This window comes from Armigeres subalbatus, chromosome 1 (genome assembly GCF_024139115.2).
Source record: "Armigeres subalbatus isolate Guangzhou_Male chromosome 1, GZ_Asu_2, whole genome shotgun sequence".
NCBI lineage: Eukaryota > Metazoa > Arthropoda > Insecta > Diptera > Culicidae > Armigeres > Armigeres subalbatus.
The window spans coordinates 25034855-25060891 of record NC_085139.1 but is presented as its reverse complement, the minus strand read 5'-3'; the positions used below and the strand labels follow the sequence as shown (position 1 = coordinate 25060891).

Genomic DNA, 26037 nt, shown 5'->3' with positions numbered 1-26037 from the left:
CAGGCCTCTTGAAAGGAGGCTTCCAGGCCTCTTGAAAGGAGGCGGGCCTCTTGAAAGGAGGCCTGAGCCTCTTGAAAGGAGGCTTCTGAGCCTCTTGAAAGGAGGCTCTCGAGCCTCTTGAAAGGAGGCTTCTGAGCCTCTTGAAAGGAGGCTTCCAGAGCCTTGAAGGAGGCTTGAGGCCTCTTGAAAGGAGGCTTCAGAGCCTCTTGAAGGAGCTGAGGCCTCTTGAAAGGAGGCTGAGCCTCTTGAAAGGAGGCCTGAGCCTCTTGAAAGGAGGCTTCTGAGGCCTCTTGAAAGGAGGCTTCTGAGCCTCTTGAAAGGAGGCTTCTGAGCCTCTTGAAAGGAGGCTTCCGGGCCTCTTGAAGGAGGGGGCCTCTTGAAGGCTGGGCCTCTTGAAGGGAGGCTTCTGAGCCTCTTGAAAGGAGGCTTCTGAGCCTCTTGAAAGGAGGCTTCCAGGCCTCTTGAAAGGAGGCTCTGAGCCTCTTGAAAGGAGGCTTCTGAGCCTCTTGAAAGGAGGCCTGAGCCTCTTGAAAGGAGGCTTCTGAGCCTCTTGAAAGGAGGCTTCCAGGCCTCTTGAAAGGAGGCTCTGAGCCTCTTGAAAGGAGGCTTCCAGGCCTCTTGAAAGGAGGCTTCTGAGCCTCTTGAAAGGAGGCTTCCAGGCCTCTTGAAAGGAGGCTTCTGAGCCTCTTGAAAGGAGGCTTGAGCCTCTTGAAAGGAGGCTTCCTGAGCCTCTTGAAAGGAGGCTTGAGCCTCTTGAAAGGAGGCTTCCAGGCCTCTTGAAAGGAGGCTTGAGGCCTCTTGAAGGGAGGCTCTGAGCCTCTTGAAGGAGGCTTCCAGGCCTCTTGAAAGGAGGCTTCTGAGCCTCTTGAAAGGAGGCTTCCTGAGCCTCTTGAAAGGAGGCTTCTGAGGCCTCTTGAAAGGAGGCTTCTGAGCCTCTTGAAAGGAGGCTCTGAGGCCTCTTGAAAGGAGGCTTCCGGGCCTCTTGAAAGGAGGCTTGAGCCTCTTGAAAGGAGGCTCTGAGCCTCTTGAAAGGAGGCTTCTGAGCCTCTTGAAAGGAGGCTTCCGGGCCTCTTGAAAGGAGGCTTGAGGCCTCTTGAAAGGAGGCTTCTGAGCCTCTTGAAAGGAGGCTTCTGAGCCTCTTGAAAGGAGGCTCTGAGCCTCTTGAAAGGAGGCTTCTGAGCCTCTTGAAAGGAGGCTTCCAGGCCTCTTGAAAGGAGGCTTGAGCCTCTTGAAAGGGAGGCTTCTGAGCCTCTTGAAAGGAGGCTTCTGAGCCTCTTGAAAGGAGGCTTCCAGGCCTCTTGAAAGGAGGCTTCTGAGCCTCTTGAAAGGAGGCTTCTGAGCCTCTTGAAAGGAGGCTTCTGAGCCTCTTGAAAGGAGGCTTCCAGGCCTCTTGAAAGGAGGCTCTGAGCCTCTTGAAAGGAGGCTTCTGAGCCTCTTGAAAGGAGGCTTCCAGGCCTCTTGAAAGGAGGCTTCCAGGCCTCTTGAAAGGAGGCTTCTGAGGCCTCTTGAAAGGAGGCTTCTGAGCCTCTTGAAGGAGGCTTCTGAGCCTCTTGAAAGGAGGCTTCTGAGCCTCTTGAAAGGAGGCTCTGAGCCTCTTGAAAGGAGGCTCTGAGCCTCTTGAAAGGAGGCTTGAGCCTCTTGAAGGGAGGCTTCTGAGCCTTTTGAAAGGAGGCTTCCAGGCCTTTTGAAAGGAGGCTTCTGAGGCCTCTTGAAAGGAGGCTTCTGAGCCTCTTGAAAGGAGGCTCTGAGCCTCTTGAAAGGAGGCTTCTGAGCCTCTTGAAAGGAGGCTTCTGAGCCTCTTGAAAGGAGGCTTCCAGGCCTCTTGAAAGGAGGCTTGAGCCTCTTGAAAGGAGGCTTCCAGGCCTCTTGAAAGGAGGCTTCCGAGCCTCTTGAAAGGAGGCTTCCGAGCCTCTTGAAAGGAGGCTTCCGAGCCTCTTGAAAGGAGGCTTCCGAGCCTCTTGAAAGGAGGCTTCCGAGCCTCTTGAAAGGAGGCTTCCGAGCCTCTTGAAAGGAGGCTTCCGAGCCTCTTGAAAGGAAGAATTCACATTTGACGTAAATGGGGGCACAAACGGATATAAACCGAACTTTTTTTGCGACACCTTGTTTCCTTTCAATTTGGATTCAGAATTTTGATTTTTTTTTTCTGTACTGCACAAGAAATTTAGAGATGGGATAGAAAGGAACAATACTTTATTTATTGTTCTTGGTTCTTTCTGCTTCCATCTGGAAGGAAGGAAGGAAGAAAGAAGACAGAAAGAAGGAGAGTGACGAAGACACAAGAGTGAAGGAAAAAAGAAAAGGAAGAAGGTAGAAGGAAGAAAAAAAGGGAAAAGGGAAAAAATGAAAGAAGAAAAAACAAGACGAAAGAATAAAGAATGATGCAGGAACAACAAATAAGGAAGAAAGGGCGAAAGAAACAAGAAGGAAAAAGGACGAAATAAGGGTAAAAAAGAAGGATTAACGAATAAGGAAGAAGATAGAAGGAAGAAATAATAGATAAAAAGGAACAAGAAGAAGGTCGAAGAAAGAAGACAGAAAGGAAGAAGATAGAAGGAAGAAAGAACGACGAAAAAGAATGAAAAGGAATAAGGAAGAAATAAGAAGACAAAAATAAAGAATGAAGAAGAACAATGAAAATAAAAGGAGAAGATAACAGAAAAATGAAGTAGGAATATGAAAGAAGGAACAAGAAGAACATAGAAAGAAGACAGAAGAAGGAAATAGGCACAGAAAGAAGGAAAAAATAGGAAGAACTAAGAAGAAAGAAGGTAGAACGAAGGAGGAAGAATAAAATGTAAGGGTGGTAACAAAAAAACAAAAAGAAGAAAAATGGTAAAAGAAAGAAGGAATTGGGAAGAAAGAAGAAAGAATAGAGAAGAAAGAAGAAGGAAGAAAAGAGAAGTATAAAAAAATTAAAAAGGAAGTAATCTTGGAAAGGATCAAAAACCAAATGCAAGAACCAAGGACAATAAAGTCTTGTTCCTTTCTATGCTACTACCAGATTTCTTGTGCAGAACAGACTAAACAATGAGAATTACATTTAAAAATTTAAGGACAACAATAAATCGCAAGAAGGTTTCGGTTCTTTTTAGTTTCCCAAGCAACCAAAAGTTCACATTTTACTAAAATTTGTTCTTAACCGAACCAATAAGTTCACTCTTGCTTCACATCGAGTTCCAAACACCTTAACATAACTGCAAAGTTCGCTTTGCCATAAGAAAAATTACTTAAAATGCAAGCTGATTAAGCCAAAACATCCCATTTTATCCGTACTTTTGGTTGCTTGGGTTATGCCCATATTAATGTCGAATGTGAATTCTTCAATTGAAATCGGTTCCTCACTATTTTTCAGCCTTTTGAATTTCAGTCTTATGTAAGCTTTTTACTTTTCCAGCCTTCCGTGTTCAGCCTTATGAGTTTTCAGCCTTATGTGGAAGTCCCCATTTCATCCCACCGATTTCAGTATTCTGATACTTTACAGCCTTTTGATACTTTAAGCCTTGTTCGACTTTCAGTCTTTTGAGTATTCACCCTTATTAGTATTCATCCTTATGTGTTTCAGCCTTTCGTAAGGCGCCCACTAACATCGAGTTTTCAAAACATTTATTAGTACAATACATTTCATCTATCTCTCACAGAGTAATTATTGTCTTGTGCGCCCCATAATGTTGACCGATAACTTGACTAGAGACCATTTAATTTGCGAACGAAAATTTCCTTTTCTTGATGTTCTTTGTCTTGCGTTTTTGCGAGTGCAAGTTTCAATAGTTGAATAATGTGAACATAGATAAAATTACAGTCTGTGAGTGAGCAGAAAACACGTGTCATCCAAACCCACAACTATGACAGGAGCAGAATTAATTAGGTCAAATCTGAGTCTTACCTTCTTTTTCAAATAGGGCCAACAGGCCGTGTAGAAAATCCGTTCCTTGCGCAACATATACATATTTGCTGCAGACACCTTCTATTATATCACACGGATTTCGGAATTTCACTTCATTTTCTGTCCTATTTGTATGCCAGGGAATCGTGCTTTAATTATGTCCGAGCGCCCTACGCTTAATTTTCCGAATTTCGCCCAACTCCCAGAAGCATAATCCCCGCATTGAAAGGGATGTGTTATTATCTCACGTCCCAATTTTCCGCCTGATTTTCTTTCTTTTTTGGCCAAAGCACTAAAGCCTAGTTTTCCCTTACCGTACATACATACTCAAACACACATCCACATAAATCCATACCCAGAGCTCGAGTCATAAAGACTCTCTGTCATTCGATACTACGCCGAAAATGCCACCACTGCCAACAACCGGCAGCCGGGGATAAAAAAAACACTTGCCTCGCCGGAAAAGACGCCGAATCCGAACTTGATTCATGTTTCACGCCGAACAACCATCTTTCATTTCCAATTTGTCACGCTTCAACAGAGGAGAAAGATAATTTCATCATGCAACAGTGCTCCCGATTATCGGATGGAATCGAGAAAATTAATGAAGCCTCACTTCAGATCGATCAGTTGAGCATCGTCGTCGAGGAGCAGCGGAAAAACGTCGTCGAGGCGGCGAAACGGTGCGAACAGATGCTCGTCGGAATAGAAACATGTACGTTGAAGACTCTTGTTTGACTCATCCCCATCAACCCACTCCGGATTCGGGCCCCTTTGCTTGCCCCTTTCTCGTGCCCAGTTGCTTCGGTGCACGTTTAATGATGAACCCTCGATACAGAAATCGTGATTGTCCTGATTTATCTTTTCGCTTTCAGCTACCGAGAAGGCCAATTCCAAAAAGGCCGAAGCTTCGGAAAAGTCCGTCGAGGTTGAGCAGCAGAAGAAGATTATCACCGTCGAGAAGGCGGAAGCGGAGGAAGCCCTGGCGGCGGCTCTTCCAGCGCTGGAGATTGCCCGGCTGGCGCTTTCCGATTTGGACAAGTCCGACATAACAGAGATTCGAAGTTTTGCCACACCTCCGGAGGCGGTGCAGGTCGTGTGCGAATGCGTGGCCATCATCAAAGGTTTTAAGGAAATTTCCTGGAAAACGGCGAAGGGCATGATGTCTGAGGGTAACTTTTTGCAGAGCTTGCAAAGGCTGGACTGCGATCAAATCAGCCAGAAACAGGTCGCCAACGTTCGAGCGCATATGAAAGTAAGATTGAAGATTTTAAATACTTAGTTTTTTTGTTATAATTGGATAAATTCGCAGAAATCGCAAAAACTAGACGACATGAAATCCATCTCCAAAGCTGGTTACGGTTTACTGAAGTTTGTCCGAGCCGTACTCGGCTATTGCGATGTGTTCCGAGAAGTGAAACCCAAGAAGGAGCGAGTAGCGTTCCTCGAATCTGAGTTGGCAAGCCAGATCAAACTGCTGAATAAGTTGACCAATGAAATCAACAAACTGGAATCCGAGTTGGATGAACTAAACAATCAATATGCGACGGCAATCAGAGAGAAGCAGATGCTTCAGGAAATGATGGAGCAAGCCGAACGTCGACTGATCGCTGCAGGGAAGTTGATCACTGGACTTAGTTCCGAGCGGGATCGATGGAAGATAGATTTGGCTAACCTTCAAGAGGATAACACAAAAGTGGTTGGAACTTGTCTACTATCGGCATCCTTTCTGGCCTACACAGGTCCGTTTTCGTGGGACTTCAGAAACTCAATAGTTTTCGAAGATTGGCTTCCAGACGTGGAGGAACGAGAGATTCCATATGGCAAGCCGTTTAACATTCTCACTAGTCTGAGTGATGACTTGGAAATGACCACTTGGGCTTCGGAAGGTTTACCACCGGACGAACTCTCTGTGCAGAATGGAATTCTAACCACCAGGGCTTCTCGTTTCCCATTGTGTATTGATCCACAACAGCAAGCGTTAATGTGGATCATCAAACGTGAATCTTCGAACAACTTAAAAATACTGAACTTCAACGATAGAGACTTCTTGAAGCATTTGGAAATGGCAATTAAATACGGTAACCCAGTACTATTCCAAGACGTCGATGACTACATTGATCCAGTCATCGACAACATCTTGGAAAAGAACATCAAAACTCAAGCTGGGCGTCAATTCGTCATTCTCGGTGATAAGGAGGTTGACGTAGATAACAACTTCCGAATGTACCTCACTACAAAATTGGCCAATCCAAACTTTGATCCAGCCGTATACGCCAAATCATTGATTGTCAACTACACCGTTACGAAAAGTGGTTTGGAAGACCAACTGCTCAGTGTTGTGGTCCGTGCCGAAAGACCAGATCTCGAGGAACGCCGTGAGAACCTTATTGAGGAAACCAGCGCCAACAAGGTGCTGCTCAAAAACTTGGAAGATTCGCTGCTCCGCGAGCTCGCAACGTCGACCGGCAACATGCTGGACAACGTCGAACTGGTGAACACGCTCGAAAACACCAAAGAAAAAGCGGCTGACGTATCCGAGAAGATCAAACTTGCGGAGGAAACGTCAGTCGACATCGAACATCTGCGGAACGGATATCGTCTGGCGGCGCAACGCGGAGCGATCCTGTACTTTGTCCTGTCGGAAATGTCGGTCGTAAATCCGATGTATCAATACTCGCTGAGTTCGTACTTGAAAGTGTTCATTTACTCGCTACGCAAAGCCGTCCCGGATAATATCCTGGCGAAGAGGCTGAAAAACATCATCATAACGTTGACCCGAAAAGTGTACGAATACGGATGCATCGGGTTCTTCGAGAAGCACAAGCTGCTGTTCTCGTTCCAGATGACGGTCAAACTGGAACAGAGTGAAGAACATCTGAGTCAGGCCGAGGTGGACTTTTTCATCAAGGGAAACATCGCACTGGAAAAGTCCGATCGCATCTGTCCGGCCCGATGGATCAGTGAAAAAGGTTGGCAGGATGTGCTACTCCTAGCGGAGCTGTTTCCGGAGAAGTTTGGGCAGCTGCCAGGTCATGTGGAGCGTAATATCGCCGAGTGGACGAGTGTAAGTATTGAGAGAGTGCGTTCACTAATCAAAAGCCCACAACAAGTTTTTTTTTTCTCCTGTTTCAGTGGTACGATTTGGATGACACCGAAGGAATCGATTACCCCGGAAATTTCGCCGAGAATATGAATGCATACGACGTGAGTTATTTCAAATTTTAGGAAGGCTACGAAACTAATAGAAAATATTTGTTTTCTAGCACCTGATGGTAATGCGATGCTTCCGCGTGGATCGCGTGTATCGACTTTTGAACAACTACGTCTCCACAATCATGGGCGAAGAGTTTATCACACCTCCTATGCTTAGTTTTGACTCCATATTTGAGCAATCTTCCTCAATGACTCCAGTTGTCTTCATCTTAAGTCCCGGCTCTGATCCAACTAATGACTTAATGAAGCTAGCCGACCGATGCGGCTTTGGCGGATCCAAATTTAAGCACATTTCCCTCGGCCAAGGCCAGGAGCAACGTGCTCTAGCTCTACTTCAGCTCGCCCTGGAACAAGGACTCTGGTTAATGCTTCAAAATGGGCACCTCCTGCTAAGCTTCATCCGAACGTTGGAAAAACTACTCGACTCGGTGAAGAAGCCACATCCGGATTTCCGCCTGTGGATAACGACCGAACCTACCGATTCCTTCCCCATTGGCATACTGCAAAAGTCGCTGAAAGTCGTTACCGAGCCACCAAACGGACTGAAAATGAATCTCCGGGCAACCTTCTTCAAGCTTCGCCAGCAAACACTTGACGCGTGCACTCATCCGGCGTTCAAGCCATTAGCATTCGTCTTAGCGTTCTTCCATGCCGTTTTGCAGGTAAGATGAAAGAGAAAAAAGGCAGTTCCGATAGAAAAGTTACCCTTCTTGGACGTCCCCCCAACCCGACCAGACCCGGCCCTTCTGGCATGTATAAAATATTATCCGCTCTCGTCGTGCTGGGAATGACTGAATCGACATCATCATCATCGTCGTTTTTAATATTGCTAAAGCGACTAGCAGTCGAGTCCCATCTGCCGTCGACACCCCTAACCCTGCCATCGCATCGGCAAGGCAGCCAGCAATGTACATGGATAGTGTGGCATATCAAGATGTAAATTTATCATCTCATCTCATCTCATCTTCATCTGCTCTCGTATCCAGGCGGGGAGGCCCTGCCGAGTTTTCTGCGAATCCTTTCCCGATCACGTGATGAATCGCATCGTGGATCCTCCTAACTTTGTCGAAAGCCGCTCATGAATAATGATGATAATGATTTTTCAAACCAAATCAGATAGCGTCATGTTCTCCGTGCGCTTCTCGGTGCGGTACCAGTGTTCCTCAATTTATGTTAATTGGTTTTGCTTATTTTTTTTCCTTGTTTAAACTAAACATGAGAATGTTGTAAAAGTCGTCATCTCTTGGTCACTAAAAGATCTCTACATATGGAAGAAGATTAGCAGCCAAATGACATTTTCCGCCACATGTTCATATAAGGTACCCCGGGGGCAAGTGGGACCTAAAAAACGCTAGTACAGGAAAATTGTTAACGCTTACTTATAAAACACGATATTTCAGAGCATTAACCACGCATACATCATTATATGCTTCCGTTGTTGAAGTGTAAACGTGTTGTAAGCCATCTATTCAATTACAAAAAATATTGGTAGTGAAAGAAATTCACCTGTAGGACCCACTTACCCCTTCAAACGGGGCAAGTGGGACCTATTCTGTTTTATACTGTCGAACTAAACTAATTAAAGGTATCTACAATATTCATATTAATTCTGAGTCGTGGTATTTTCAGATCATGGATGGAGGTTTGTTGTTTGTCGGATTTTTGTTTTTGCTACAAGGAAGGGATTATAATTTTAGCAAATATGAACACCAGACAACAGCCGATTTACTGTTAAATTGGCTCTTGTTTTGCTTTTCACTGGGTTACTTTTGTACCAAATGTTTTAGATGGAAAGGATAAGCAAATCTTTATTCACCATTCGAGTGAATGTTTCTGTGTTTAGAGCACAGATTATTACATAAATCAGTACTTCAAAAGAAACGTTTTTATTCAGGCTATGCGCACTGTTATAAATTTGTAATTGAACGAAATTGCCAATTTATGTGTTGAGCACTTTATTTATCTGAAAATCTGTAAATTTGATGCGCAATTTGAAAATAACAAAACACAAGACAAATTTTGTTGACCTATCGTTGAACAAATAGATTATTTGCACTGTAAACGGAAAAATATCGCATTGTTATAACTATTGCGGGAGATAATTTTTAGAATGAATAATAAATACTATTTAACAGCGAAACCAACAATAAGCAAACTACATCTGATTCAGATCCATATGATATATGAGTGTCGAAGTTATTTTTCACTAGACAACGATTTAAAAACAATTAAAAGGGCTCTATCGAAATTGTTGTTCAAATATGTCCCACTTGCCCCATGTATGTTAAAACTAAAGGGTAAGTGAAAATTGCAATTTTTTTCTTAAATTAAAACTTATAAATCATTTTCGATGTCACACAATTATTTTATTGCTCAAATTATTTACCTTCCACATCAATGATAAATTTAGAAACGACTATTATGGTGGAAATCCATTGAATTAAAATATAAGTAATAGATTTTCCCGGTAGTCTAAAGTCATGATCAAGCAATAGCATTAGCATGGTGCCTCAAATGGTTTTGATTCCAAATATTTTTGTGTGGGCTGTATTTGTTGATAGTCCTGCTTCATCTTTCTAGAAGATTGTTACCACTAAAAACGTTTATCGAATGATCAGCAGCCATAGTACCCACTTACCCCGTATTTTCACTTGCCCCGGGGTACCTTAGTCAATTTTGCTGACTATAAAACTATATGCCTATGCTTTCGAATCATCCATCGCCACAAAACCACACAGTTGAGAAACCACTGCCAAAGCCTCGATGACGGAGTGGCAAACAAGCATCGGAAAGCATAATTTCTCCCCGGGTGGCTCGGCTCCTGGCTCTACTGCTATTTATACGGAGCTGCTGAAAATAAAAAGGATGAGAATTACCTTGGCTATCTTTCATCTGTTTTGCAACCATCAATACGGCGGCTGCATGTGGGTGTATGACACGACAATCATTAAACGGTTTCAGTGTTTTGATATTGTGACCATTGCGGTCTCTCTGTGGCTGCATTACCTGTTGTCGGATTCACTCCTCGCAGAGTCATAACCACCTTAGGAGGAAGTTGTTTGGTACCCCATTAAAAGTTGTATTCTGAGTCGGTTTCATCTTCGTCATCATCGTCAAGCTTGTTTGGACGGATATTTTTGTGGCTTCTTATCGTTATGCTGATTTATCCCTCCCTCCCCGCTCTCGCCCCACAGGAACGAAGAAAATACGGAAAACTTGGCTGGAACATAAGCTACGATTTTAATGAGTCCGACTTCAGCGTCTGTCTGCAGATAATGGATACGTACCTAACGAAGGCACTCAGTCTCAACGAGACCCGGTTGCCGTGGAACAGTCTCAAGTACTTGATTGGAGAGGTACATCCCCTGAATAGTTTTTCATTTCCAATCTACTAATCATGCGGTATCATTAGGTCATGTACGGGGGACGCGTAATCGATGACTTCGATCGGCGAGTCGTAAAAATCTACATGGACGAGTACATGGGTGACTTCCTGTTCGATACTTTCCAACCGTTCCATTTCTACCAGGACGAATCGGTTGATTACAAAATTTTCCCAGCGGAAACGCGAGATGAGTTCATCGGTTAGTTGCTTACGCTTCGGTGCTATAATATTGCTGCGTGAATTAATCGTAATTACTACTAACTAACAACGCATCCTCCAATCAACAGCATCCATCGAGAAACTTCCGCTGACCAACACACCGGAAGTGTTTGGATTGCACTCGAATGCGGAGATTGGTTATTACACGATTGCAGTCCGCGAAGCGTGGACCTATCTGATCGATTTGCAACCCCAAACCAGTAAGTATTGGCATTCACTGTTTTTTTCTTGTTCGTACATCATGTTAATTTATAAAACAAACTTATTCAATTCAATCAGATAGAATTCCACTTTATCTCCCAAAAATGCTTAAATCCACTTAATAACAATGAGTAATCCACTTAATGTGATTATATAGATACTAAAATGAAGGTTGGGGATGTAAATTGGAATTCATCACATTCGACAATTACAGAAGCGGAGAGCTTAAACCAAAAGTTTTTTCCAATCAAAATTCTCATATAAATATGAATTGTCTTTGCGCCACTCCTAAACGACCTACAAATTGCCTTAAATTCTGCCAGGGAAGATCCTAATAGACAAATTATGGAACTGAAATTTTCGAATATTTTTGAAATGTGATCTGCTCTAATTATATTTTACACGTGCTTACACAAACAAAAATCCAATCATATTATTTATGTGTGACAAACATAAATTTTGACTACCACATTTCGCTTATAATGGCTATGTGAATTCGCATGGCATATATGTGCAAACACACATAACCCTTACTTGACTAACATTCTTTATGTGAATTCTTCTGAAGTGGGTTGTTATTAATGCACACACAAAATTTATATGGAAATGTTTTTGACTTTTTTTAAACTTTATTTTAGTGTTTTTTTTATGTATTCACATCAAGTTTAACACTAAAGGGAAAGGAGACTGACTTACGCCTAACATTTTGTGCACGTTCCATGTTTGCCAGAATATGAATTAATCAAGCCGTCTACGTATGATTGGCAAATCGTATGAGCCCGATCGTCGGATCGTTATCGAGAACGAATTTAACCGAATTATTATTCAACATTCTGGCTACGTGCCCAGCCCTTTGAAGTAGTTCAATTTTCTCGATGTCAAGCGATGATAAAAAGCAGGCATGAAAAACCATAACCTTGCCGTAACCATCTGCGTAGTCCAAAGGGATTTAGGAGCGTCCATCAAACCAGAAATACGCATAACACACCATCCCTCGTTGCCTCGACCAACCATGTCAGTTAAGCAAGGGTCCTGTGTGTTCGTGTGTTCCTCATTTCCTTAATTGCTTAATTCTGTAATTCCTTAATTGCTCAATTCCTTAGTTCCTTAATTCCCTAATTCCTTAATTCCTTAATTCCTTAATTCCTTAATTCCCTAATTCCTTAATTCCTTAATTCCTTAATTCCTTAATTCCTTAATTCCTTAATTCCTTAATTCCTTAATTCCTTAATTCCTTAATTCCTTAATTCCTTAATTGCTCAATTCCTTAGTTTCTTAATTCCCTAATTCCTTAATTCCTTAATTCCTTAATTCCTTAATTCCTTAATTCCTTAATTCCTTAATTCCTTAATTCCTTAATTCCTTAATCCCTAATTACTTAATTCCTTAATTCCTTAATTCCTTAATTCCTTAATTCCTTAATTCCTTAATTCCTTAATTCCTTAATTCCTTAATTCCTTAATTCCTTAATTCCTTAATTCCTTAATTGCTCAATTCCTCAGTTTCTTAATTCCCTAATTCCTTAATTCCTTAATTCCTTAATTCCTTAATTCCTTAATTCCTTAATTCCTTAATTCCTTAATTCCTTAATTCCTTAATTCCTTAATTCCTTAATTCCTTAATTCCTTAATTCCTTAATTCCTTAATTCCTTAATTCCTTAATTCCTTAATTCCTTAATTCCTTAATTCCTTAATTCCTTAATTCCTTAATTCCTTAATTCCTTAATTCCTTAGTTCCTTAATTCCTTAATTCCTTAATTCCTTAATTCCTTAGCTCCTCAATTCCTCAATCCCTTAATTCCTTAGTTCCTTAATTCCTTAATTCCTTAATTACTTAATTCCTTGATTCCTTAATTCCTTAATTCCTTAATTCCTTCATTCCTTCATTCCTTCATTCCTTCATTCCCTAATTCCTTAATTCCTTAATTCCTTAATTCCTTAATTCCTCAATTCCTCAATTCCTTAATTCCTCAATTCCTCAATTCCTTAATTCCTTAATTCCTTAATTCCTTAATTCCTTAATTCCTTAATTCCTTAATTTCTTAATTCCTTAATTCCTTAATTCCTTAATTCCTTAATTCCTTAATTCCTCAATTCCTTAATTCCATAATTCCTTAATTCCTTAATTCCTTAATTCCTTAATTCCTTAATTTCTTAATTCCTTAATTCCTTAATTCCTTAATTCCTTAATTCCTTAATTCCTTAATTCCTTAATTCCTTAATTCCATAATTCCTTAATTCCTTAATTCCTTAATTCCTTGATTCCTCAATTCCTCAATTCCTTAATTCCTTAGTTCCTTAATTCCTTAATTCCTTAATTACTTAATTCCTTGATTCCTTAATTCCTTAATTCCTTAATTCCTTAATTCCTTCATTCCTTCATTCCTTCATTCCTTCATTCCTTAATTCCTTAATTCCTTAATTCCTTAATTCCTTAATTCCTTAATTCCTTAATTCCTTAATTCCTTAATTCCTTAATTCCTTAATTCCTTAATTCCTTAATTCCTTAATTCCTCAATTCCTCAATTCCTTAATTCCTCAATTCCTTAATTCCTTAATTCCTTAATTCCTTAATTCCTTAATTCCTTAATTCCTTAATTTCTTAATTCCTTAATTCCTTAATTCCTTAATTCCTTAATTCCTTAATTCCTTAATTCCTCAATTCCTTAATTCCTTAATTCCTTAATTCCTTAATTCCTTAATTCCTTAATTCCTTAATTCCTTAGTTCCTTAATTCCTTAATTCCTTAATTCCTTAATTCCTTAGCTCCTCAATTCCGCAATTCCTTAATTCCTTAGTTCCTTAATTCCTTAATTCCTTAATTACTTAATTCCTTGATTCCTTAATTCCTTAATTCCTTAATTCCTTAATTCCTTAATTCCTTAATTCCTTAATTCCTTAATTCCTTGATTCCTCAATTCCTCAATTCCTTAATTCCTCAATTCCTTAATTCCTTAATTCCTTAATTCCTTAATTCCTTAATTCCTTAATTTCTTAATTCCTTAATTCCTTAATTCCTTGATTCCTCAATTCCTCAATTCCTTAATTCCTCAATTCCTTAATTCCTTAATTCCTTAATTCCTTAATTCCTTAATTCCTTAATTCCTTAATTCCTTAATTCCTTAATTCCTTAATTCCTTAATTCCATAATTCCTTAATTCCTTAATTCCTTAATTCCTTGATTCCTCAATTCCTTAATTCCTTAATTCCTCAATTCCTTAATTCCTTAATTCCTTAACTCCTTAATTCCTTAATTCCTTAATTCCTTAATCCCTAATTCCTCAATTCCTTAATTCCTCAATTTCTTAATTCCTTACCTTAATTCCTCAATTCCTTAATTCCTTAATTCCTTAATTCCTTAATTCCTTAATTCCTTAATTCCTTAACTCCTTAATTCCTTAGTTCCTTAATTCCTTAATTCCTTAATTCCTTAACTCCTTAATTCCTTAGTTCCTTAATTCCTTAATTCCTTAATTCCTTAATTCCTCAATTCCTTAATTCATTAATTCCTTAATTCCTTAATTCCTTTATTCCTTAATTCCTCAATTCCTTAATTCTTTAATTCCTTAATTCCTCAATTCCTTAATTCCTCAATTCCTTAATTCCTTGCCTTAATACCTTAATTCCTTAATTCCTTAATTTCTTAATTCCTTAATTCTTTAATTCCTTAATTCCTTAATTCCTTAATTCCTTAATTCCTCAATTCCTTAATTCCTTAATTTCTTAATTCCTTAATTCTTTAATTCCTTAATTCCTTAATTCCTTAATTCCTTAATTCCTCAATTCCTTAATTCCTTAATTCCTTAATTCCTTAATTCCTTAATTCCTTAATTCCTTAATTCCTTAATTCCTTAATTCCTTAATTCCTTAATTCCTTCAATTCCTTAATTCTTAATTCCTTAATTCCTCAATTCCTTAATTCTCAATTCTCAATTCCTTAATTCCTTAATTCCTTAATTCCTTAATTCATAATTCCTTAATTCCTTAATTCCTTAATTCCTTAATTCAATTCCTTAATTCTCAATTCCTTAATTCCTTAATTCCTCAATTCCTTAATTCCTTAATTCCTTAATTCCTTCCTCAATTCCTTAATTCCTTAATTCCTTAATTCTCAATTCCTTAATTCCTTAATTCCTCAATTCTTAATTCCTTAATTCCTTAATTCCTTAATTCCTCAATTCCTTAATTCCTTCATTCCTTAATTCAATTCCTTAATTCCTTAATTCCTTAATTCCTTAATTCCTTAATTCCTTAATTCCTTAATTCCTTAATTCCTTAATTCCTTAATTCCTTAATTCCTTAATTCCTTAATTCCTTAATTCCTTAATTCCTTAATTCCTTAATTCCTTAATTCCTTTCCTTAATTCCTTAATTCCTCAATTCATTAGTTTCCTAATTTCTTAATTCCTCAATTCCTTAATTCCTTTATGTTTTTTATTTCTTAATTTCTCCATTTCTTCATTCATTTATTCCTTAATTCCTAATGTCGGTAAGACTCGTCTGTGTTGTCAAAGGTGATACTTACATATACCAGCTTTAGCTTAGGCTCTCGACCCATCGGTAAAGCGGATTTCGGAATCCAGGTATTTGGTCTGGAGCAGTTTTTAAACAGGGTCTGTGCCTGGGTTTGGTTAACGTTCTTCTATAAACATCCACTGTAGGGCCCCAAGTGACAGAAGCCAGCAATCCTAGGTAGGTGCTTTCTGCTGAGGTCACTGAGTGCGTTGTTTGCTCGGTCTCTTGAACGGAAGCTGTTGCCGTTGGACTTCGTTTGCTCCATGTAGCTGATTGCTTGGCCCGATGGCCTTGCCCCGGAAAAGCAGCTCGCCGGCATCAGCACATGTTGCATCCGCCGGTGTTGACGGGGGATGTCTAGAGATGATCCTAATGACCCTGTTTTGCGTTGGGGCAAGCACTGCATTGACTGGAAACCAGAGAAGTTCAAGATAGCTTATTCCAGCCTTTAGAGGAGTCAACTATTAATAATAGCGTTTACAATACGCAGGCGGTCGCTCCTGATCCAGCCTCGGGAGATGCTCATGTGGATTCTAGGCGAGCAGTTACTCTGGACCCGGTTGAAACGGTCGCGAAAGGTCAACTGTCTATCATCCTCCGAGGATTTTAACTGTTGTTTGACCCATCTGATCACATAATTAACGTCACCAGGTAACTTTTCGCCGGTCGATTTCGGAAGCATTCCGGTCGCAATTAGGAAGATGTGGCCAGCATTCTCTAGAATGAAGATGCCTTTTGATAGCCTGACGAAGGCATCCTCCATTGCGACCGGGAAGAATGTAACTGTAATGACTGAGCCCTAGGGAACCCCGAATTCCTCTTGTACAATTTGAACGCTTGATTACCAAGTAAGGCAGTTGTTTCCGGCACTCCAGGCGTCCATATGCTGCTGTAGGCCTTTGAGAGGTCCGCCGAAGCCAGTTCGATGTGGTGTCCTTTGTTTCTCACTTCTTCTAAGATCAGTCTGAGCTACGCAAAAAAAAGTACTTGTTCAGCGACCCAAACAAAAAGCATGGTGTCTGTTGTTGTGAGTCTTCTGCTCACCATCCTCTCCATCAACTTATCATTCTGGGCAGTTTGATACTCGAAAAGAAGGTTTCCCAGTTCGGGACCGGTTGCATCCGTTCTTTCGTCTTTTTGAGCGCTCCAAGCGCTTGGCGCCTGCTTTTCACCGCTTTTATTTTCGCAATATCACACCACCAGTGTGCTGCTGTTTAGTCCAGATTTGGACTGGTGTTCGGTATGGTGCTTTGCGCTCGACAGCTCGATAACTGTGGTTGGCAGTTTGGTCTCCAGCTCTCACTCATTTTCCCCTTTGTAGCTGCCCCAATCTGCTTGTCCATTGTGGTCTGCGAAGAATCTCCGTCGGTTGGCTATCAAGCGCCACGGAAATCGACACGTGAACGCTGCCTCCAGAGTCCTCGTCCGCGGATAAATAGAGCTCGAGGCAATCGAAAAGTCAATGACAGACTGCACGGGTTTCCGCCGGAATGTAGGTGAGCCATCGTTGAGTACGGTGTGGTCAGCTTCGAAAGGCTGCGCGTAAGAATATGTTTCCTCTGACGTTGCTTGAACGGCTACCCCATGATTGGTGGTAGCAACTCACATCACCCAGGATGATAGCCGGAGACGGTAATTCCTTAAAAATCCTTACTAGTTTATCCTGCAGATAGGGACACTTTTCAAAACATCAGCGAACCACCGATACTTGGCACCGAGGGTCTGATCCATGTTGGCAGGCGTGGCCCGGTGGATCTTCTGAAGAGCTATTACTAACGGCTCGGCACTAGAGACCAGCAACTCCCCGAGCAGTACAAGTCAGACAAAAATGATCGCAGCAACTTGATTGTGACTGAATCCGATCACATATAAGTTGCAGTTACCTAGGTGGAACATGTGTGCTGTTAGGGTCCAGATCGCAGTGGTTATTATGGAAACCATTGAGGTTCTATTGTAGAATGAATTTCGAACTGAACTTTGAGAATAGTTAGATGGGGGCTTGATGCCATGGGTCTAGAACTAATTCCTGCCCTAGTGGTGGGTGGCCTTGTTCGGCAGGGATGATATCTGATCGTTGGAAGTCGTCCGCCAGTTCTGGTTGGGGTGTAGGTGCGTTGGTACAGATGGGGCCCGGATATTCGGATACCTATCTGCGGCGTAGTTCTTATTTTACTATAGGACCGGAGGTTTGGGTGTTTGGTTTGGATGGGTGTAGAGAATAAGAGAGTAGTTAGAGTAAGTGATACCCGTGTGTAAAGCTTAGATTACACATTTCAACTGTTTTTGCCGTTTGTATAGTTGGTATCGAAAACGATGTGGTGTGTTTGGCGTGTGAGTAGAATATCCCTTTGCATGCCGTCCGAGGAATCGCTAAAGATGTCGTCTAGGCTTTGCCTGTCCTTTGGACTATGATGAGCTCTCTATGATCGCAAATCAGTCTCATCTTTGCTGAATTTCCTATTTATATTCAACTGTGAAACTATCTTAAGGTCTACAAGGGTCAGATGGACCCCTGGCTACTCCCCTGGACACTGGTCTAGCCACGGTGTCCACTTGGGGTGGGCTCTACAACAGCCTCTTTAATGTGATAGTTATAAGTTATAGGGTCGTTTATATGATTTTGAGTTCCTGGTAGAGATTGGTGGACAAGCTTCCCACGTGGTTATTGGGCAATCGATTAACAATATGAAGGTAGAAAACAAGCAAAAACGCAACAAAATGGACTGTAATAAAATAAAAATAATTCTAGGCAATTTAGTTCAGACCAGGATCAAACAATTTTATTGATTTGAAGAATCAAAACTTTTCAACATTAATTTTGAAGTGACTTTTGAGAAAAATTTATTTAGCGTGTGCATTTTAATTGCATTGAATCTCGAGTTCATTTATTCAACATCTCTTTACAATAATCACTCACGTTGCGGCCGATCGTTGATCACTCGTTGGTCGACTTCAGCATGCGGGTTGCAGGGTTGTCCTTCCAAGATGACGACGGCGGCGTAGAGAGGGGTGCTTTCTTCCGAAGGCGGGCACCGGAGCTTGTCTTTACTAGGCAATATACAGGGAGCACTTGATTCTTCGTTCCTCTTTTACAGTGGGGAACCACTAGTGACACTATGGCCTTGAAATAACGTTTGGCCAATGTTCCGTTGGTCCAGGGAGTGGTTCACTTTACGCGCGCACTATACTATGTGGTCCACCTGAGCGAACGACACCGAAGCTGACGACCGTTGTCTTTACCACACACCACCGTTCAAAACGTGCTTCCAATTGTTCATCACATCACATCCATCAGCTCGGACCACAGTTCATAGTCAATAGGTATATTCACTTTTGCACCACGTTCGCTCAGGATCTATTTTGTACGTTAACAACCTAGCCATCCTGACTCGATCAAAATCTAACTTTTAATTTGTTGGTGTCTACTCTTTATTCCGATCGTTGTGGTGCTGGCAGGCATAGGTCCGTACAGAACTTCACTACGTGATATTTTTTTAACGTTTTGGGGGTGCTTTGCAACGGAGAATATTAGTTTAATCACTGTAGCTTTAAGGTTTCTAATTAGTTTGCAAGTTTTAATTATCGTTCACTTCTCACAAACTTACGGAACTGCGAAAAAGCTTTAGAAATCTCAATCTCGCGAGTGTCACTTGTTACCTCACTCCTCTGGACCGGTAGAAAAATACTAAGAGAGCGATTCTATGGAGGCCTTGCCCTTTATTCTATTCTTGCCGCCCCAAGTATAACGCCCATAGCCTGCCATTTCGTTATTCCGGTTTGCGTTTCGGTGAATCGCTGCGTTTCTCGTTGATGGTTTTTTAGTATAATATCTAGGGGTTTTGGTTGGGGTTGCGTTATCAAATTGTAGATTTAAATTCAAATAATTTTAGCTAGATTGCATGCAAAACCTGTACATATTCGGCCCTAAGTGCTTGTTTTCTTTTTATTTTTTTCATTTCTTTTATTTTATTTAGTTTATTATGTATAGACATATTTAAATGTAAGTAGTGTAAATAATTTTAATAAATAGGTTAAATAAATATTCAAATAAATAATGTAAATAAGGAATCCAATAAATAATGTAAATAAATAATGTAAATACTGTAAATAAATATATATTTTCAACACCAACCAGGAGGTAAACAAACAACTAAACATAATATACAAATTTGGACTCAAACGTCATCTTTTAATTAATATAATTGTTCGTTTATACCCTAAAGCTACTATATACAAAATAAATATCAGTCAAACATACAAAATGGACCATAGACATTTATTTCATATACAGACATTTAATAATAAATTAGTAGACGAACACGGAAACATATATTTACAATTTTTTTGGGGGTCTGAGCTAAATTGGCCCAAGAACCATGGGGTTTTAATTGTAACCCTAAAATGGCGGGTTACAACTGTCAAATTGGGTGCAGTATTGTATGCAGCTTCGAAATGATCTTATCTTTGACCTCCAAGCTGACCTGCAGCTTGCAGACTATCTCGACGGTCAGAGACTTTGCGAACCAGTTTTTCGACGGTGCGGTTCTTTTGGATGACATCCATGATTGCCAACTCCGCCGGATTATCGTGCATTGGTTGATTGGTGGTTTTCCTATCACAGTTTCATGATAGTCTTCTACATTCCTTCAATTTCACGATCCTTGCTTGCGTAAGTTACTTTGGCGTATGTTCCTGCTTGGCCAAAACCAAAGAGTGTTTCGAAGCCCTTCCGAGCCTGGCCGTAGGAAACACCCTGATCCACTCTGCGCTGAGGCATCTCTGGCCGAACTAGACCGGACATACCTTGGAGTTGCAGTTAGGAGTAGTAGTTTGTGGTAGGGAATTTGGAGCCGTAAGTAACGTGCTCCGTGATCACCGAACTTGCAAGAGTCACGATAATTTGGTGATTTGTTCCACTTACTTACTAAGAGGTTTTTGATACGGCGCAGCTCCCGTTCACCCTGCTCTTTCAATTCGTTGAGGAGGAATCGAGTGATAGGGCCATAGAGCGCGGGTTTGGATTTTACGCGAAACGAATATAGGCTATATGTACCAGTTGTGGCTATAGCACCAGTTGTCGCACGAGTGCTTTATATGTCAAATGGCCAATCAAATCTCCGCCAACCAAGTTCATATCGATAAAGCATATTCATATGATACGATAACACCTTTGATCTCCTCCAAAACAAGTAAAGCATAATTGTAAAAATTGATTTTGCTTAATTTTTGACGTCCTTTGCGCCAGTTGTCGCACTAGTGGTCCCTATTTGGCCAATCCCATAAGAAAACAATGGGATTTGCCAAATAAGGAACCAAAATTAAGAATAGTGCCATAACTGGTGCATGCGTTCCTATTATGGATTAATCAATTTTGAAGATTATAACAAATTTTATTGTGGTTTTCACAGCTGTTCTAAGGAGCAGGAAGTAAAACCTTTTACTTATTTTCTAAAAAAAATGCTGTTCTTAAGTATGGCGACAATTGACAACCCTACGCTGTGCGAAAACACAACGAAAATCATAAACACTCAGGCATAGACAAAACGTGCTTCCCTCTGACGGTAAAAGTACAGTGCGTCTCCTTTGCGCCGGAAAACGTTCACCGTTTGAACTTGCTCTAGAAGCAGCACTACTGTAAAGGCTTCCACAGGCCTAAGTGATTTCATCGCCACAGACAATTTTTCGTTTGAATCATTTGTTTGAGAAACTGCATATATCCATTTTACACAATTTCGAGAAAACAACAAAGAACTGTTTTGAACAAATCTCGGGTACTTATTCAAAAGGACGTATGTGATTTTGTAAACAAAGATTCAAACGTCGATTTGTCCAATCTGATAGCACTCCCACGCAATCCATCACCACAGACAGGTAGGGGAAGCCTTCGGCTACCTGTTGGTGGTGTTGGTTTGCGTGGGAGTACCATCAGATTGGATAAATCGACGTTTGAATCTTTGTTTACAAAATCACATACGTCCTTTTGAATAAGTACCCGAGAAATAGGCACCGAATCTTTTGATTTCTTTGATACATATCAATAGTTTTTGTCAAAAATCAACAACCTTGGGCACATCCAGTGCAAAAACTGTAACCAGTACTCCATAATTGCTCTTCAAAGTGTGTGCACATAGTGTAGTTTCTCAAACAAACGAAAATGTTTTCATACATCTCTGAACAAAATTCTTGTTCCGTATTTTACGCCACAGTACGCATTTTTGGACAAGGATTCAAAATATATAAAAATCTCATTTTGGCCAAAAATGTTACATATGCAGTTTCTCAAACAAACGGTTCATTTACGCTTCCGTTCCGACTAGAAGAGCATAACAAAAACAAAGTTTTAACACATTGAGAAATTGAAAACTTATTTTGATCGAATTTTGTTCTTAGCACCCATTATCTTTCAAATGTTGTAACAAGATTTTATCATAATAATACCTGTACTACTGTGTCCCATGTCAGCCGTACTCGTCGCATTCATCGCAGTTTTGCTTCACACTCTTGTGGTTATGGCAAGTGCTCGCGCCTATCGGTGGTATGGATGTGCAGAGTTGTCCTACAAGTTGGCAAAAAATTTGCTATTTTATTTTTCACAATTTTTAACATAAATGTAATTTATTCAGTGAGTGCAACTAGTAGATGGATATTTAAGTTTTCGAAACATCACTTCGATCTGTCAAAATGTTGCACAGCAAATACTTTTTTGTCAACCTTGTAGGGTAACTCCGTAGGATAAGTATACTGCCCACAATCGCTTATTTGTCCCATATGAATAGGAAATACAGCAGAGATAGGACTAACATGCGATCATAGGTAGTATACCGCCTGTTATGGGTGCAGAGGTTAATATCACTCGAGCTGCACGAACATGAATACATATCACATGCGAGAATACATAGATTTTGTTAACGTGCTCTAGTTATGTTAGGCTTGTCTACCCTCGTTCTGTGAGCAGCATAATGCACAATGCAGCATCCATAATTGAACCCAAAAATAAGATTCTGAAAGACAACCATGAGGGCCAAATTGATCGCGTCGTGAGTGAGATTCGGGATGAAATTTCAAAGATGAAGATAGGCTTCGCAAAACAGCAACGAACGTTGAACAGTGGTTGCCAACCGCTACATTCGACATCCCCCAACAAACTTCAGATCGCGAAAGCATCAACAATTCGTCTCAATTGATAAGTGGCTCTACTACGAAATTTTGTCTACTGGATCTAGAAGATTCTACACATGTTTTGCAAGAGTTGCAAAGTACATCTCGACGGACGTAATGCACAAAATAGTGTCGAACTGTTTACAATCGACTGATCAAATCGATGTCACAAAGATCGTTCCGCATGGGATTTCTTCTGAAAACCTGAAATATATTTCCTCCAAAATTGGGTTAATTGGATGTTGAAAGAGAAGGCACTTATAAAGTCAACGTGGCCGACGGGATTACTCTCAAGAGAATTCGTGCAAGTTGGAAAATCACAACCTCACATAGATCGTAGTGCAATTTACACCAGATGTGTTCTAGGAAAATAATCTCGTTCAGACAAAAACCAGCCAAACACTGCGTGTTACCTTTCGAAAGAGAGAGCCAAATGAGCGGAAAAATTCCACTTTACGGCCCTCGATTCTTGTCCGCACTGATCACGTTCAATGTACCGATCACCAAAAAAAAGAGGATTTTTTTCCACCGTCCAAATAGCTTTATTAATCAGCCGAATCTTGACATTTAATTCCTGAACTCCGATTTTTTTTTATGTTTCGGGACAAAAATTGAACAGGATATATTTTTCTTCGGGCATCGAGCGGCTACCTTCTACCAAAGCTGTGGCACCACCAACGAGCTGGGAACCGGCTTCATAGTGCTGGGAAAGATGCGCCAACGCGTGATTGGGTGGCAGCCAATCAACGCAAGGATGTGCAAGCTGAGGATAAAAGGCCGTTTCTTCAACTACAACATCATCAACTGCCCACACGAAGGGAGATCCGACGACGAGAAAGAAGCGTTATATGCGCAGTGACATGAACGCTCAGGTAGGAAGGGAGGAAATGTATAGACCGGTCATCGGACCGGATAGTCTGCATACCGTATCGAACGACAACGACCAACGATGCCTAAACTTTGCAGCCTCCCGCGGAATGGTAGTCCGAAGCACTTTCTTCCCCCGCAAAAATATCCACAAGGCCACATGGAAATCACCCAATCAAGTAACGGAAAACCAAATCGACCACGTTCTAATCGACGGTAAATTCTTCTCCGACATATCGAACGTACGCACTTACCGCAGTGCGAATATTGAATCCGACCACTACCTCGTTGCAGTATGTCTGCGCTCAAAACTCTCGACGGTGATCAACACGCGTCGGAGGCGTCCGCCGCGGCTAAACATTGGGCGGCTACAAGACGGTAGACTAGCCCAAGACTACGCGCAGCAGCTGGAAGTGGCACTCCCAACGGAAGAGCAGCTAGACGCAGCATCTCTTGAAGATGGCTGGAGAGATATTCGATCCGCCATTGAAAGCACCGCAACCGCTGCACTAGGCACGGTGGCTCCGGATCAGAGGAACGACTGGTATGACGGCGAATGTGAGCAGTTAGTTGAGGAGAAGAATGCAGCATGGGCGAGATTGCTGCAACACCGCACCAGGGCGAACAAGGCACGATACAAACAGGCGCGGAACAGACACAACTCGATTTTCCGGAGGAAAAAGCGCCAGCAGGAAGATCGAGACCGTGAAGAGATGGAGGAACTGTACCGCGCTAATAACGCACGAAAGTTCTATGAGAAGTTGAACCGTTCACGTAAGGGCCACGTGCCACAGCCCGATATGTGTAAGGACATAAACGGGAACCTTCTTACAAACGAGCGTGAGGTGATCCAAAGGTGGCGGTATGGTAATGAACCTAGGAGCACGCGCGCAGGACATGCGACTTCCGGCTCCGAATCTCCAGGAAATCCAGGAGGAGATCGGCCGGCTGAAAAACAACAAAGCCCCTGGAGTTGACCAACTACCAGGAGAGCTATTTAAACACGGTGGTGAGGCACTGGCTAGAGCGCTGCACTGGGCGATTACGAAGGTTTGGGAGGATGAGGTTCTGCCGCAGGAGTGGATGGAAGGTGTCGTGTGTCCCATCTACAAAAAGGGCGATACTATATTTAGTCGTATATGAGTATAATAGACTGATTTACAACACGTGTGTTGCTCGGGCTGCAAGTTGTACTCCCGGAATTTATCAAGGATCATCCGCAGGCTAAACATCTGAGCCGTCGTTGATTGGCGTTCACGAAAACCTACCTGGTATTCGCCGACGAAGGACTCCTCAAGCGGTCTCAGTCTGTTAAACAGGATACGTGACAGGATTTTGTACGCCGAGTTCAGAAGGGTGATCCCTCTGTAATTGACACACCTTTCTTATAGATTGGGCATATGAGGCCATCCAATCAGCCGGCAGGCAGTTCTTCATCCTCCCATATTTTCAGGATAATGTGGTGGATTGATTGATACAGCTGCTCACTTCCGTGTTTGAGAAGCTCGACCGGGATCTCGTCCTTCCCAGTAGCTTTACTGTTTTTCAGCTCGTTTAGAGCCTTCTTAACCTCGTCCAGCGTTGGTGATTCCACAGCTTGACAATCGCCGACTATGTCCATCCTGTTCTTTAATACACCTTCATTTTCACCATTCAACAAATCTTCGATGTGCTCCTTCCACCTGGTTGCCATCATAGTCTTGTCTGTCATCAAATTCCCCTCTTCGTCAGTAGATATGGCGGTAACTGGCGCAGTCTTATGCCGCGCGCCATTGACAGTTGCGTAAAGCCTCCGCATATCGTTTCTATCCATGTTCTCCTGCGCTTCAGCTATCACACTTTCTTCGTGTTGCCTTTTATTTCTGCGGTGGATTCGTTTCTCTTCTGTCTTGCTACACTGTACCACTCTCTGTTGGAACGGGTACGAGCCACTAGCATTCGACTCCTAGCAAAATTTTTCTCGTCCGTCACTTGCTGGCACTCCTCATCAAACCAACCATTTCGTTGGCGTCGCTGAGCAGTGCCCAACACTTCCTGCGGATATGTTCCCACAATCTGTTGACGTCGCCAGATCCGGTGGTATCTCCTATCCGCTCGTCCAGCTTCTGGTGGTACTGTTAAGCAATTCCTTCAACTGACAAGCGTTGGATATTGAAACGCATCGTTCTGTTGTTTCGTGAATTCGTGACGCTGGAGAGTCCCGCCCGAATTTTTGCAACTACAAGGTAGTGATCCGAGTCGATGTTCGGACCTCTGAAGGACGTTACATCTATAACATTCGAGAAATGTCGTCCGTCGACCCGGATGTTGCCAGGTGTGTTTGCGGATATTCTTACTCGCGAAGTGGGTACTGCTTATTGCCATCCCTCTAGCAGCAACAAAGGTTACAAATCACAGACCATTATCGTTGGTAGCGGAATGAAGGCGCAGGGCGAAAGAAACTATCTCTTCCAATCTGCGCATTTGCATCCCCGATGACAATCTTCACATCGTGTATTGGGCACTCTCCGTAGGCCTTATCAAGACTCTCATAGAACTCGTCCTTCAAGTCATCAGGCTTATCGTTCGTTGGGGCATAGATGCTGATCAGGCT

General features: G+C 41.7%; 1 protein-coding gene across 2 annotated transcripts in view; it reads left to right on the top strand.

The window, feature by feature from the left end:
- Window positions 1–26037, top strand: part of LOC134222877 (dynein axonemal heavy chain 10) — a 332935-nt gene that overhangs the window by 273354 nt on the left and 33544 nt on the right. For both annotated transcript variants that reach the window (XM_062702027.1, XM_062702022.1), the window contains 8 exons: window positions 4425–4598; window positions 4759–5138; window positions 5196–6950; window positions 7019–7090; window positions 7150–7761; window positions 10294–10455; window positions 10512–10683; window positions 10772–10903. In XM_062702027.1, the coding sequence (XP_062558011.1) occupies window positions 4425–4598; window positions 4759–5138; window positions 5196–6950; window positions 7019–7090; window positions 7150–7761; window positions 10294–10455; window positions 10512–10683; window positions 10772–10903 (3459 nt within the window). The remainder of the gene's footprint in view (window positions 1–4424; window positions 4599–4758; window positions 5139–5195; window positions 6951–7018; window positions 7091–7149; window positions 7762–10293; window positions 10456–10511; window positions 10684–10771; window positions 10904–26037) is intronic.